Consider the following 14,648-nt stretch of genomic DNA (forward strand, 5'->3'; position numbering starts at 1 on the left):
TACAAGCTTACTCCCCCGGTCTGCCAAGGCTAAGCCACTACCAGGGGGTCCGTCAGTCTGCACGCAGCTCCAGGGACTTCGCTACAGGGAGGAGTACACGAACAGCATATTCAAACTGGTCCTTTCCTACGGGTTCTTGCCGCCTGTCATTCTCTGTTCGTAAAATACGGCGTCGGGTATAGGATCGTTTCGAAGTCAAAGATAATCCGACATTGTCTCACGCCAATCTGGTCCTTATTGGGGGCAAACACCAGCAACCAGTGCAGTGGCACTAGGCTGCAAATCACACCAGCCTTGCATCCAAGAGAGCTGACATCAAGTCATCAGGGTGGGGGAACTCCACAACCGGATGATCCTATACGGGTGATCCATGTCAGAGTAACCTGGAGCAGGTTCTACTATACGGGTCCCCTTTCTTACGACCAATCACAGCCCCAGCATCGCTCGATGAGGGTGAGCACGCCTCGACCTCCAAATCCATGCGGACCATTTTTTCGGTTGCTCCCGTGGAGAAGCTGAGAATCCCGCAGAAACTTGCATTTGGAATTTTGCCAGCTTCCCCTGACGGAATGAAGGAGCAGGCGACCCTTTCAGTGGGCGTCACAGGGACGGCAAGTCCCGCAGCGGTGTCACTTAACTTGTGGTGACTTCGGCTGCTCGGCTGAATCGGCGACGCAACGTTGACTGATCCAAATTCAGTCTAGCAAGTCGCATCCTCCGCGGCGGTGCTCATACTAGACTTTTAAGCCGTGTTGTTGCGACTATATAATGCAGTCTGCAACTCAACTCGAGCAGACGATGCTTGCCCTAGCAGATAGTCGGATTCCGGTCAAGCAACCTCGTCTATTGTCACGATGAGGTTGAGCAGTCGTTTCGCCGCATTGCTGGCATGTGCCTGGGAGTTGGGTGCTCCCGTCCAGGCACAATCTGCAGAGCCCAGCAATACCACTCATCTAGCATTCTTTCCTGGTCTACTCCAACCTGAGACGACATCGGCGAGAGCGTACTGTCCGTCATCATGCGCTGCCTCCGGGCCGACCAGTTTCTCTTGGTCCAGAATTCTCTCGATAGAGGAGCTGGGTCGATGTGACCAGACTATCATCTTCGAAGCCATGCTGCGATTCCCTCTGGACGCGCCAGGCAGGCAACTGGTCCTCAAGGCATGCACCTCGAGTGCCACGGATGCCGAACCGGCCTCGAGCAAGTACGGGCCAGTCGCACTCGCCAACGCCGACGTGGTCAACGCAACAGCCCACTTCCAGACCGGCTGGAGTGGTCCGCCAGCGTCTCAACTAGCTGTCACCCAGATTGCCGAATCTGCACTGAAGCTCCAGCACCAGATCGCACTTGACCCCAACAACCGCTTGACAGCCATCTTTGCCAAGTCTGGCAAGACTGTTGTCGGGCTTTATGCTGGTGGTCAGGTCCACAAATCCTCGGTCTCGTCCCTCATGGACGCGTTCATACATCGTGTCAACGACGCCAAACAGGATGTGCCTTCGCGCCTGGCAATGCAAGTCTGCGGCCCGACCGGCGAGCGCTCGGCGGCCCACGTCTTCGGAATGGTGGCTGATGCCGATGGAGATCTGCGGAGTGTCCACAAGGCCATCAGCGGCTGGGCAGACGGCGAGTGCATGGAGGGCTTCGACGGCAGCAGCACGGTTCAGAACCAGACGATGGTGCTCATCCCTGCCGTCCCGCTCACACAAGACTCGACCACAAACTTGCCCTCGAACCAGACACAGACCAACAACACATCATCATTGCTGGGTCGCCATCTGAGGCACACCAACCTCATACATCCTCGCCAGTCTCTGCATCAGAAGAGCCGGCGTGCGGGTTCCTGCCGCATCGCCAAGGTCAATTTTGGTGATAGTTGCTGGTCCATCGCCCAAGAGAAATGTGGCATCTCCCTGGACAAGCTCTACGCTTTCAATGGCATCGACGACTCATATTGCAGCAGCATGTCTACCGGCGACGAATTGTGCTGCTCTGATGGGGGCACCCAGCTTTCAGGTGAGTTGGCCAGCGAGGCTTGTCATTTTCTCCATCTCTCCCTAGTCTCGCTCCCAAGTTTTCTAGTGTGATTCCCGACTAAGCTGAACCCTCAATAGTCATGGCCGGAAACGAGTGCAAGTATACCATGGTCGAGTCGGGTGATACTTGCCCCGGTATTGCGAGCCGCTGCAGCATCTCCCTGGCGAAGCTCGTGGAGTACAATGGTGGCGACCAGACGGCGTTCTGCAACAACTTGATGCCCAAGACCGCCGTGTGCTGCTCTACAGGTGACAAGCCAGATCTCAAACCGAAACCACAAGAAAACGGAGACTGCGCCGTGCATGAAGTGCAGAAAGACGACGGGTGCTGGGCGATTGCCGACAAATATCATCTAACCCAGGAAGAGATCCACAAGCTCAATGTCGGCAAGACTTGGGGCTGGGCTGGGTGTGGCCAGCTGCTGGCTGACCAGAAGATCTGTATCAGTGACGGGAGACCCCCGATGCCAAACCAGGTTCAGAATGTCACCTGTGGCCCACAGGTGATAGGAACCGAGAGGCCTGATGATGGGACAGACATCAAGGATCTCAACCCGTGCCCCCTGAAAGTCTGCTGCTCAGGATGGGGCTATTGTGGTCTGGTAAGTTTTCCGCTGGGCGGTGCAAGTTAGACCTGTAGTAAAAAGCTGACGGAGGAACCCTGACCAGACCGATGAGTTCTGTACCGATACGAGTATCGACGACACTCCAGGTACGCATGAACCGAACACAAATGGCTGTATCTCCAACTGTGGCAAAATCGAGATCACCAACAACGACACTCCTCCTGAGAACTTTATACGGGTTGGCTATTTCGAGGCCTGGAATGGCGACCGTCCTTGCCTGAATATGGACGTCACCGAGGTTAAGGATCCAATCACACATATCCACTTTGCTTTCGGCCACATAAGCAATGATTTTGTTCCCAGTACCGATGCTACTGTTACAGAACAGTGGGTGAAGTTTCTGGCGATGACAGGCCCGAAGAAAATCATATCGTTTGGAGGGTGGGCGTTCTCCAACGAGCCGGTATGTCTCTGACCATAATGCCTCGGCTTCTTGCACACAACTGACAAGAAACACGCAAAAGGGAACATCACATATCATGCGTCAGGGTGTCATGCCCGCGAACAGGCAGAAGTTCGCTGACAACATTATCAAGTTTGTGAACGACAATAAACTTGACGGTGTCGACTTCGACTGGGAGTACCCCGGAGCCGATGATATTGAAGGATCTGACCCTGGAACGAAGGAGGATGGTGCGAACTATCTGAAGTTCCTTACACTCGTTCGTAATGGCCTGCCAAAGGAGAAGTCGGTAGCTATTGCGGCTCCCGCATCTTACTGGTACCTGCGCCACTTCCCCATCGCCGCCATGTCCAAAATTTTGACCTACATCGTCTACATGACGTATGATTTGCATGGTAAGTCCTCCATCAAGTCGCATTGCTGTCACTTGAAGCTCACTTTCACAAGGTCAATGGGACGCCGGCAGTAAATGGGCTAGGTAAGTTGCTTTCTTCTCAGATTTTGTTCTGTTTACTTTTCGTGAATCACGATCATTGATGCGATCCACGTTGTGTACAGTACCGGTTGTGCCAATGGAGATTGTTTACGTTCACATGTCAACATCACGGAAACGATCAACTCTCTGGCCATGATCACCAGAGCCGGAGTCCCCTCTAACAAGGTCATAGTCGGCATTACGAGCTACGGTCGTAGTTTCAAGATGGCTGACCCCAATTGCTGGGGCCCATCTTGTCTGTACCTCGGAGCACGCAACGACTCGCCCGCTCAACCCGGAAAGTGCACGAATACAGGGGGTTACATCGCAAATGGCGAGATTGAGGAAATCATCAAGAGCAAGGCCGCGCCGTTCAAGCAGATCTTTGACGAAGCGTCCGACTCAGATATCCTCATTTACAACAATGTCGAATACGTAGGCTATATGAGTCAGGAGACCAAGGACCGGCGTGTCGCACGATACAAGGGGCTTAATTTTGGCGGCGCCACGGACTGGGCTGTCGACCTCATGGGCGATACCTCGCCGGGATCGGGCAAGGACGTGGTATACATTGGCACCCCAGTCTACACATTCCCATCTATGGGTTGCACAGCACCGTGTACGATTGTCTTTGCTCCAAGTCCTTTGCCATCGGCCACCACCATCTCCATTTCTCCTTATACAACATCGCTACAAGTTGGCACGACGACAACAACAATTACGATCAAGGTCCCGCCCCAGACCATCGAGCAGGTTCCCTTCTACAACGTTCCGATCCCGTCCAATGTTGGGACACAGACGGTCATCCAGCCATACCCCTCCATCACGCTTCCTCCTACTAGCGTGCCAGTGACGTGGGTTAGTGAGGGCAAGACTTTGACCACCACCAGAACCATCTTCCTTCCACCATGGCCTCAGGTGACACAGGGGCCCCCTGGAAGCTGGCATAACACCGTATCGCCTTCCAATATTCCTACAACTTCGGACGTGCCGATTCCTGACCCCCCCGGGCCCACGGTCCCGTTCCCAACGTGGACAAATTGGTACAAGCTTCCACACGAGCTCAAGCCAGTGACGGAACCGCCTCAAGATGATGATGACGACGACGATGATGACGACGACGTTGTGGTGGTACCCTGTGCATTGTGGTTCTTCTCGGTACGTCTACTTCCTACCTATTTTGCCACAGGCACGGCCGTTGGAGTATCGCTCCGAAGAATTGAAACGCTAATTCATCTCCAACTTTTGGTAGTCATGCATTAAATTGGGTGGTGTTGAGATCAAGGGATGGAAATGGAGACTCCCCGAGGGTATCATTGGACCGTAAGTCGTGCAGACCTGACAAAAGATCAGACGGCAAAGAGCATGGCTAACCAGCCCATCAATGTATAGTGGACCGCCACCCCCTGGCCTGATTCCGTGGCCGTCTGGCTGGAACTGGAAAGGGCCACGCTTGCCGCCTTGGCCAAAGATCACGTAAGCTCTCCCCTCGCTCTTGATGTTTCCGATCCGGACGACAGCTAGCTGACTTCCTGACGCCAATGATGCAGAATCGGGCCAGGATCGAAGCCCACAGGCATTCCAGAGAAGCCCGGGCCGTGCGAGACCAAATCAGCGTCTGTCTGCATGACGACGACTTCTTATGGGCTGGAGGACAAGGGCTCGACCACCGTCACCGTCACCTCCCGTGAGATTGAGACGTGTGCGACGATATATGGATGCGCGGTCAAGGACTACGACGAGGCGACCGCAACCGATGATATCTCTTGCGCCCTCCCGAAAAGGACCGTACCCGCAGCACTGGCCGCTGATGTGACCCCCACGGTCGAGCTTGACTTACCGGAGCCCACTGTAGCCGACAGCATCGAGCCTCGTCCTAAATCCTCGGACACGGGTTCATCGGCCCTGGTCCACCTGGGCCGACGAGCTAGCGAGGACGATGAGCTCTCCTGGGCTGATGATATCAGGCTTGCAACTCAGTGGTTCTGCGCCAGAAACAATGTCATCATCTTCCTCAAAGATGTGTGGGACACATCCGCGGAGAATATTGCATTCGCCCGGCGCTTGACCAGGATACAAACTGGTCAGACGACGGTGCAAGTGAAACGCATCCAGTCTCAAACGTCGGGATTCACGGCGTTTTGGTATGTGTCGAGCTTGCCAGAAGCCTTGCACGCCAAACTCTTGAAAATGAAAGCGGTATGTGACAGCCCGGCCCCTCCTTACCCTGCGTTAAAGACACCACTAATCCTGGACAAATCAGGTCGAGGTCATATACGATCCCACGGACTTCCGCCACAGGGCCTGGTATCCCGATACTGGCATGGACCCAGTACAAGCACGAAAAATGAATGTTGATTCCGAGGATGACGTTGACGACCACGAGACAGGCGAGGTTGATGACGAGCCGAACGCCAACAACAACACCATTGCGAAGAGACAGGTTACTCAATACACGGACTGGGCTAACTCGCAAATCTCAGCACCGCCGTATGCCGACGACTGGGCTACCAACTCAGATTTCACCAGCAACCCAGGCGCGGACAAGGAAGCCTCGATGCACAAGTACTACTTCCACGAGTCGGCGGGCGCACAGCAGTACATCTATGTCGTCGAATCTTGCGTCGACACGAGGCATCCCGAGTTCATTGGCGTCAGAGTTGCCACTGCTCTTCGCACACAGGACTGGGGTAACGGGTACAGCAACGATTGTATGCACGGAACTGCCGTCTCGGCCATGGCGGTCGGCACCAATCTCGGTGTCGCACGAAGGGCAATCTTGGTCCCAGTCCACACAGGTGCTGTGTTGGGCAACCCGAATGATCCGGCGGAGCGCTACCTCGAGGCGCTGGTACTGGTCCTCGACGACGTCTTGAAGGATAACGCAAAAGAAGGCAAGGTCGTCGTCAGCATGTCTTGGGTGATCGGATCCGGCACGGTGCCTGCGGCCTTTGGACGAGTCTTGCAACTGATCTTCGACGAGCTCTCAGACACTGGCGCCGTGCTTGTTGCAGCCTCTGGCAACAGTCGCCACAAAGGAAGCGCCGCAGGCGCAGGCTATCCCCAAAACCTCATGGAGAAGGGCACGTTGGCGCAGTCCTCAATTGTCGTCGGAGCCACAGATGGAGCCGGCCGCTGGGCGCCTTTCAGCCAGCTATTCAGAGACGGCCGTCGCGATCGTGTTGTGCACGCCCCTGGCGATCAAGTCAAGACAGCGATTGCGGGTGGCACCCACCAACGCCAAAAGGGCACATCGCTCGCGGCGCCCAAGGTTGCTGGACTCGTGGCTTACTACCGAGGTCTTCCCTCAAAATGGAAAGATCAGCTTATAATCCCCAGCAACGTCAAACGTCTTGTCCAGTTGCTCGAAAGGGACTTGAACATCGACGACGGTCCATGGAAGGACCAAAACCCGTTTGCTCGGCATATCAAATTCATCTGGAACGGTCAGGTGCTCGAACAGTCATGTCTCATCAACGGGCAGGATCTCCGGTACAAGGGAAAGCTGGTGTGCCCGACCATCCCAGACGACCTCGGTACTTGTCCAATAGTGAACCGCCGCGCGGGAGAAGAGGCCAGTCAATTCGACCGTAGATCCTGCGAGCCTCCGCCAGATGGCCCGGGAGATGGTGACGATGGAGACGGTGGTAGCGGCGGCGGCGGCGAGGTTGGCGACATTCCAGTGCCAAGGCCCGTCACATGGCGGCCAGGCCCGCCGCAGCCAACATGTCAGCGCAACTGCGGCGTGAGATGCGAGGGCTACTACTGCAACCCAACACCAACTGGCTCACCTCCAGACTTTTCCGAGCCGAGCCCTCCTCCGCAGCAGCCTGGTGGCGGCAATGGCGGTGGAGGCGGTGGAGGCGGCGGCGGCGGCGGCGGAGGAGGAGGTGGTGATGATGATGACTTCCCAACAGGTCCAGCAACTTTCTATCTCGCCGATGTGACCTGGGTCAGCGAGCTCGAGTCGGGTTGGTACGGCCAAGGTGTCAAATTATCCGACTGGGGCAGCTGTGACGCCATGGACAAAGTTGAGCCCAGACTGGATGGCGCCGAGGGTGATATTCCTTACTATCCTTGGCCGGAGAAGGAGTTCACCGGCGATCTTTGCGGCAAAAAGCTGAGCTACAAGCGCATCGACCCCGGTGACTATCAAGTCTTCGAACAGGGCTCCAGCAAGCAGATCGGCATCTGCACAAAAGCTCCCGAGGCGGAAAAGGTGTGTGGTATATGGATTCAAACTACGTACAACCGGGTGTACCAATGCACTGGTGCTTGTTAAGTAGTGGCAAGGAGGCCAGGGATCTTCATTGGGAAGCAGAATCGGCAGAGCTTATCATTCTATTTGTACTCTTTAAGATAGTTTATCCTCAGACAATTCAATGCCTAGCCGAATTTGAAGCTGTAGCAGAAGTCCCTTTTGACACAAGTGAAGCGGATAAGATTGCCAGGGATGTTGGTGGTCTTGTTGGATGCTTTGACTGTAAGGAGTAGCAGGAGTCTATTGAGGCCTAGCATATCTCAGAACATACATGCGCTACGATTTGTGACCTTTGATCCTTACTCTAAAGCTCTAGCAGCCCTGTCAGCATCTGGATTCCACCATCATAGTCTTCTAGAATGCGCCTTGTCTTTTTTTGTGCTGGGCACGAAAAATTCCACGAGCCAAGGCCGACCCCAGCCGATTGCATTTCCCCGAGATCCACAACGCATGCCCGGGCCGTGTCTCCGCTCTGTACTGGGATGTGTCGCCACGTCAGGATTGCACAAGATATTATGTAATAAATACCATATCAAGCTTGCCATGGTTTACACGGGCTCACCGTTCTGGATGGGCCTCATACAGTCGTACTTCTCTTCTTAGGAGACCCTGTGCCCTGTACCCAGACGGTCTCGGGACCTGTTTGGATGTGCCTCGGCTGGGAACAGCTCCAGCAGGAAGGACGATGCCGCAGTCCCGAAGAACGACCCCTCCCAGAGCCTTGCTGACGCTGGCGGCTTTTCTCCGGGGAAAACATCACGTCCATTTCGAGCTTTCTATCAATGATGAGGAACATGTGAGTGTGGAGAAGCAGGAGGAAAAATCCACAATGAGCTGGTCATCAGGGCGGCGGGCCGGCATTTCACCCCTGTTGATTCCCCGCACAACCCCAGATATTAAGCTGACAAGGTAGTCTGGGGGTATATAATACGACCCTACTTCGGCGCAATACCGGCAGCCAAGAGCTCGACGTCACGGGCGGCAGGAAGCGAGGTGGATGCGTGCTGGAAAACTTGGTGATCGGCAGTTGATCGCGGAGATGCCTCCCCCGAGGTATAGCCATATGGCTGGCCCGTTGGTAGTCTGCTGCATGGCATTTTGGCCCCGAGTACATAAACTCCGGTGGATGGGCAGGCCCATTCTGCTCTGGCTACGAATAGGTCTTTGACGCAGACACTCGCCCCAAGTCGAAGCACTTTTTCTCCCCCACCCGTTCCCCTCGACGACAAGAACGATGCATCTCGAGGCCGTCTGCGTGGCAGTGCTCATGGCACTCGCCCCGACCGGAGCCTCTGCCCAGACAAACTCATGGGACGCAGCCTACACCAAAGCCCGCACGGCTCTCTCCAAGCTCTCGCTGTCTGACAAAGTTGGCATTGTGACAGGCGTGGGTTGGAACCAGGGCCCTTGCGTAGGTAACGTGCACGCCGCGTCGGCCATCGGCTTCCCCTCGTTGTGTCTTCAAGACGGGCCGCTCGGCGTGCGGTATGCAAGCTCCATTACGGCGTTCACGCCCGGTGTACAAGCCGCGTCCACGTGGGATGTCGAGCTCATGCGGCAGCGCGGACAGTTCCTGGGCGTGGAGGCAAAACAACTGGGAGTACATAATATGTTGGGGCCCGTTGCCGGTGCTCTGGGGAAGTTTGCCGAGGGCGGGAGAAACTGGGAAGGCTTCAGCCCGGACCCGTACCTGAGCGGCGAGGGCATGAGAGCGACGGTTGAGGGCATGCAGTCTGCCGGGGTGCAGGCGACGGCAAAGCACTGGATCCTCAACGAGCAGGAGCTCAACCGCAACACCATGTCGAGCAGCGCGGACGACCGGACGGTCCATGAATTGTACGTGTGGCCGTTCATGGATGCAGTCAAGGCCAACGTTGCGTCATTCATGTGCTCGTACAACCGTGTTTCCGGCACGTACTCCTGCGAGAACAACTATGTGATGAAGGAGCTACTCAAGGACCAACTTGGCTTCAAGGTAAGTGCATGTGTTATGGGCGCCTGGCGAAGACGGCGTTCCAGCTGCCCATGACGAGCAGGACGAGCCAGCCGCCCTGCGGTTCCACTTTGAGTCCCACTTTTCCTCGCCTGCCCAGACGGGAAACTGTGGCTCCCTGCCAACCTCGGACTGTTTAAACCTCCTCAAAATCACATTCCCACGATCACAATCATGACGAGAGACTGCAGCGCTAACAAGATCTGCAAGGGGTACATCATGACCGACTGGGGTGCACAACATAGCACTGTTGCCGCTGCGAACACTGGGCTCGACATGTCGATGCCTGGGAGCAACTTCAACGGCGGCGACGTCTACTGGGGCCAGGCACTTACAAGCGCCATCAACAGCGGCAGCGTCAACCAGACGCGCGTAGACGACATGGTGCTCCGTATCCTGGCGCCGTGGTATCTTCTTGGACAGGACCAGGGCTACCCGAGTGTCGACCTTACCCGCAACGTGCAAGGCACCCACAAGACCAACGTGCGGGCCGTGGCTCGCGACGGCATCGTCCTCCTCAAGAACGACAACGCAGTGCTGCCCTTGAAGAAGCCGGCGCGTATCGCCGTGATCGGCACCGGCGCTTACAAGGGCAACCACGCCAATAATGGGCCCAACTGCGAGGACAAGGCCTGCAACAACGGTGCGCTCGGTATGGGCTGGGGCTCAGGATCTGTCAAGTACCCATACTTTGTCGCCCCGTACGATGCCATCTCTCAGCGTGCCTCATCTTCTGGTACCACAGTCGTACAGAGTAACTCGGATGATACCTCACAGGGAGCAAATGCAGCCCGGAATGCAGATGTCGCCCTCGTCTTCATCACCGCGGACGCGGGTGAGGGGTACCTGAGCGTCGAGGGCAACGCGGGCGACCGCAACAACCTGGATCCATGGCACAACGGCAACGCCCTTGTCAAGTCTGTCGCCGACGTCAACAGCAACGTCGTCGTTGTTGCGCACAGTGTGGGACCCATCATCCTCGAGTCTATTCTGTCCAACCCATCCGTCAAGGCCATCGTGTGGGCCGGTCTGCCATCTCAGGAGAGTGGCAATGCCCTCGTCGACGTTCTCTGGGGAGATGTCAGCCCTTCGGGCAAGCTCGTGTACACCATTGCCAAGGCCGCTTCCGATTACGGCACTCGTGTCGTGTCAGGCGCTGACAATTACCCAGAAGGTTTGTTCATCGACTACCGGCACTTCGACCAGGCAGGCATCTCGCCGCGCTACGAGTTTGGCTTCGGTCTCTCATACACAAACTTCACCTACGCCGGCCTTGCAGTGTCTTCCGCTTCAGCGACCTCTGGGCCGGCGACCGGCCCCATTTTTCCTGGCGGACCGCAAGACCTTTGGGATACCGTGGCCACGGTGACCGCAACCATCACCAACTCGGGGGGTGTGCAGGGCGCCGAGGTTGCGCAGCTATACGTCACACTGCCCTCGTCCGCGCCCTCGACACCGCCCAGACAACTGCGTGGCTTCGACAAGCTCGCGCTCGCGCCGGGACAGTCAGGTACCGCGACTTTCAGCCTGACCAGGCGTGACCTGAGCTACTGGGACGTCGCGAACAAGAAGTGGGTTCTCCCGAAGGGAAGTTTCGGGATAAGTGTTGGTGCGAGCAGCCGTGATTTGCGTCTTCGGGGCACTCTTCAGGTTTCGTAAGATGCACAGCATTCTCAAGGGGTCTGATGCGGTCGGCAGGGTGCTAGGACGTGGGCGTGCCTTGAAAAGCCTTGGAAAGATCATAGTGGGCGAGAAGCCGATTGAAAAAGATTGGCGCACGTGTACAAAAGCAACTACAGTCTATCGCACCGATTTTTGTTGTGAAAACATCCTCAAACAACGCAGGATTCACGTGTATGATCCACGACTGCCTCTAAGATGATATGTCTGCTGTCTCATGATGCTCTTTTACCATGCGTTGACGCTGATAGGGGCTGGGATAGTGACTCTGCGTTGAAATTTACGAGCCACTCTAATTTTCACGCTCGAACTTCATCTGGAGAGCACGACAATGTTGCAATGATGCAGGCAACGAGAATTGGTTTCACTGCCAGTCGTGACTTCTTGAGTGGGCCTGATAATGGACATGGGATCACGACATAAGGAATTGCGGCCCGTAGTACAGATGCATTAATTGAGATGCTATTGAGATCGCTTCCAGTAGACATGCGACCAAACGCAATTCGGAAAAAGTGGATATGTTCTTGATGTGTCGTAAGCCGTCAGTTACACTCTCATCGCCGCCCTCATGTTGGCATTCGCTTTGTGGGCATGCTGACTTGTCGGAACAGGGAGCAACAGAAATGTAATCCATGTGTACGTCATGACTTATAATTGACAAAAGTGCGTATGCAAACTGGGCGCCACGGTCGTGCCTACTTTGAGCTTGTCGCTGATAAGCTGCCTGGTATTATGCACCGTGGTTGCATCGTTGTCTAATCCCGGACCCCCGTTCCGGCACGGAGCCAGCCCTTCCATGACAGCGTTCTGGATCAGCCAGATCATGACCCGTGATTGGACGAGCGCTTATTAAACCGCAATGTCGGGACGTCTTTAATGCGACTTAAGATCTGCTGCATCAGGACCTGTGATGGCTTTGTATGGAAAAGAGCCGAAAACGGGCACCGGCGATTTGTTTTAGAGCTGCAGATCGCGAACATACCGACGATCTCACCGAGGATTTATGAGGTTTCGGAGACCATGGCCGCGATGGCAACGCACTGGCAGGGGTGTCGCAGTGATAAATAGCTGGTTCTCGTCACGAACTTGGTGCTGAGACAGAAGGTGTCTGCACATCGCGAAGTGTTTTCACCCCAAACCTACATCACTTTTTGTCCAACGCAATCACAATGCAGCTCACTTCCGTCCTTACTACCATTGGCCTCCTCGCTGCAGAGGTCGCCGCCCACGGCGCTGTCACTAGCTACGTCATCGCCGGCAAGACGTACCAAGGGTGAGCAACACCAACACACTACGAGGCACTGCCGTGAGATATCTGACAAAGCGGGAACACAGTTACAACGGCTTCGCTCCGAGCTCGACCCCCGTGATTCAGCGCCAGTGGCCCGACTACAACCCCACCCTGTCGGCCAGCGACTCCAAGATCCGCTGCAACGGCGGCACCTCGGCCGCTCTGTCCGCTCAGGTCAAGCCCGGCGACTCGATCCAGGCAATCTGGCAGCAGTGGACGCACTCTCAGGGCCCTGTTATGGTCTGGATGTACCGCTGCAGCGGAGACTTCTCTAGCTGCGACGGCAGCGGCACCAACTGGTTCAAGATCGATCAGTCGGGCTTCTCGGGCGACGGCGTCAACGTTTTCCTCGACTCCGAGACACCGTCGGGCTGGGGCATCGCCAAGCTCGTCGGCGGCAACAAGGGCTTCACCAGCACCATCCCCAACCTCGCCCCGGGCAACTATCTGATCCGCCACGAGCTCATTGCGCTGCACCAGGCCAACGCGCCTCAGTGGTATGCTGAGTGTGCCCAGCTCCAGGTGACTGGCTCGGGCACAGCCTTGCCGAGCGGCTCGTACCTGACCTCGATCCCGGGCTACGCCAAGCAGAGCGACTCGAACATCAGCGTGAGTCTGTCTTTTTATTCCTTTTTTTCTTTTTTTCCTTTTCCTTTTCTCTTGGACAAACCAAGGGCTCTCACCCTTTCGTGTTGTAGTTGTTTCACGCTGACCTTGGATGTTTCTCTCACAGTTCAACATCAACAACCACTCTCTTCCTCAGAAGTACACCATGCCCGGCCCGCCCGTTTTCCGTGGTTAAGCAACAACTCTCTGGGTCTCGGAGTAAGAAACAACCATGGTTGCTGCAGTCGAGTCGCAAGGCTCTTGTGGTACACGATGTTTGGAGATGGGGGGGTGGAGGCAGAGGCAGAGGCATGTGGAAAGCCACGCGATTTCAAGTCTTGACAGGACTATTTTTAGCATATCCCCTTTGTAGCCGAAACGGAAACATTCCACAAGATTGGAGTACTAATTCGTTGTCAGTACACGTGACTTCGGAACATTAATGTCATTGAAGGCTTTGAGACCGCACTGTCTCTTCATGTAGCTGCAGCCTTATACGTAGCGTGCTCTGTGCTGGTGGCTACATGGCGCCGAAAATGTGCCGGCTACTGCTCAAGGCCTACTCCTCGGAGCTGATAACATCAAACACCAGGCCCTTCATGCCCAAAATGCGCCCTGGAAGTCTAAGTGACGCACCACACAATAAACGGTTGCGGCTGACGATATCACCCGTGCCGAGATCCAACAGTGTGGTGGCCTGTCTATATTACAGTCGAGGACATCGCTATGTCTGGCAAACATTCAGACGTGGAGGTTGCCACCAGCCAGGGCTAGCCCGCGTGCTGCCCCCGCCTGATACCACAAACGCTAGCGCGGGGGGCCAAGCTCGCAAGGTCAGGCAGCTTTAGCATTTGAAGCTTGAAGCATCTCAGGCCGACTGCTGGCCCCGCTTTGCCAGCTGAGGGGAGTGTGGAGCATTGTGGAGCATTGGGACGCCTCTTTGCGGGGAAGACCAGGGTCCCTTCCTCCCGAGGGGCAGCATCGCTCCCTCCCGTCCATCCTCGAGACTGCGTTTGCCAACTCCTTGGCACTGTCGCTCTGCAGCTGCGGATCGGATGCTCTATACCACGCACTCAATATGTCTAAGTACCTAAGCATCATGTCCTAGACATATCCTTTGTCGCGTTGCAGTCCCACGTCAGACCACTGCGTCCTGCCGCAAAGGCTAAGGTATGCTGGTTCTCAGACGGCACCTATCTATTTCGGCAGAGGCTTACGGGCCCGATCACAAGCATGCATGCGCTACTGATGTGACTCGGGCCATGATACGCGGGCGG

The 14,648-nt window shown here is 55.8% G+C and overlaps 3 protein-coding genes across 3 annotated transcripts; all 3 read left to right on the top strand.

Moving 5' to 3' along the window:
- Window positions 1–854: 854 nt before the first annotated feature.
- Window positions 855–4,068, top strand: B0I36DRAFT_253478 (glycoside hydrolase superfamily; the record flags this gene model as incomplete). Its single annotated transcript, XM_046150760.1, has 6 exons — window positions 855–1,770; window positions 2,100–2,638; window positions 2,706–3,065; window positions 3,127–3,460; window positions 3,513–3,543; window positions 3,624–4,068. Coding segments are annotated over 6 exons (2,625 nt in total), but the record flags the coding sequence as incomplete, so codon positions are not given.
- Window positions 4,069–9,068: 5,000 nt separating this feature from the next.
- On the top strand, window positions 9,069–11,453 carry B0I36DRAFT_253806 (glycoside hydrolase family 3 protein; the record flags this gene model as incomplete). Its single annotated transcript, XM_046150782.1, has 2 exons — window positions 9,069–9,776; window positions 10,005–11,453. The coding sequence occupies 2 exons, from the start codon at window positions 9,069–9,071 to the stop codon at window positions 11,451–11,453; spliced, it is 2,157 nt and encodes a 718-aa protein (XP_046006840.1).
- A 955-nt stretch (window positions 11,454–12,408) lies between these two features.
- B0I36DRAFT_277217 (glycoside hydrolase family 61 protein) lies at window positions 12,409–13,976 on the top strand. Its single transcript, XM_046151412.1, has 3 exons — window positions 12,409–12,747; window positions 12,810–13,374; window positions 13,499–13,976. Exons 1-3 carry the CDS (start codon window positions 12,644–12,646, stop codon window positions 13,565–13,567), a joined length of 738 nt encoding a protein of 245 aa, XP_046006841.1. The 5' UTR covers window positions 12,409–12,643; the 3' UTR covers window positions 13,568–13,976.
- Window positions 13,977–14,648: the final 672 nt, after the last annotated feature.

Source organism: Microdochium trichocladiopsis (genome assembly GCF_020744255.1).
Source record: "Microdochium trichocladiopsis strain MPI-CAGE-CH-0230 chromosome Unknown B0I36scaffold_11, whole genome shotgun sequence".
NCBI lineage: Eukaryota > Fungi > Ascomycota > Sordariomycetes > Xylariales > Microdochiaceae > Microdochium > Microdochium trichocladiopsis.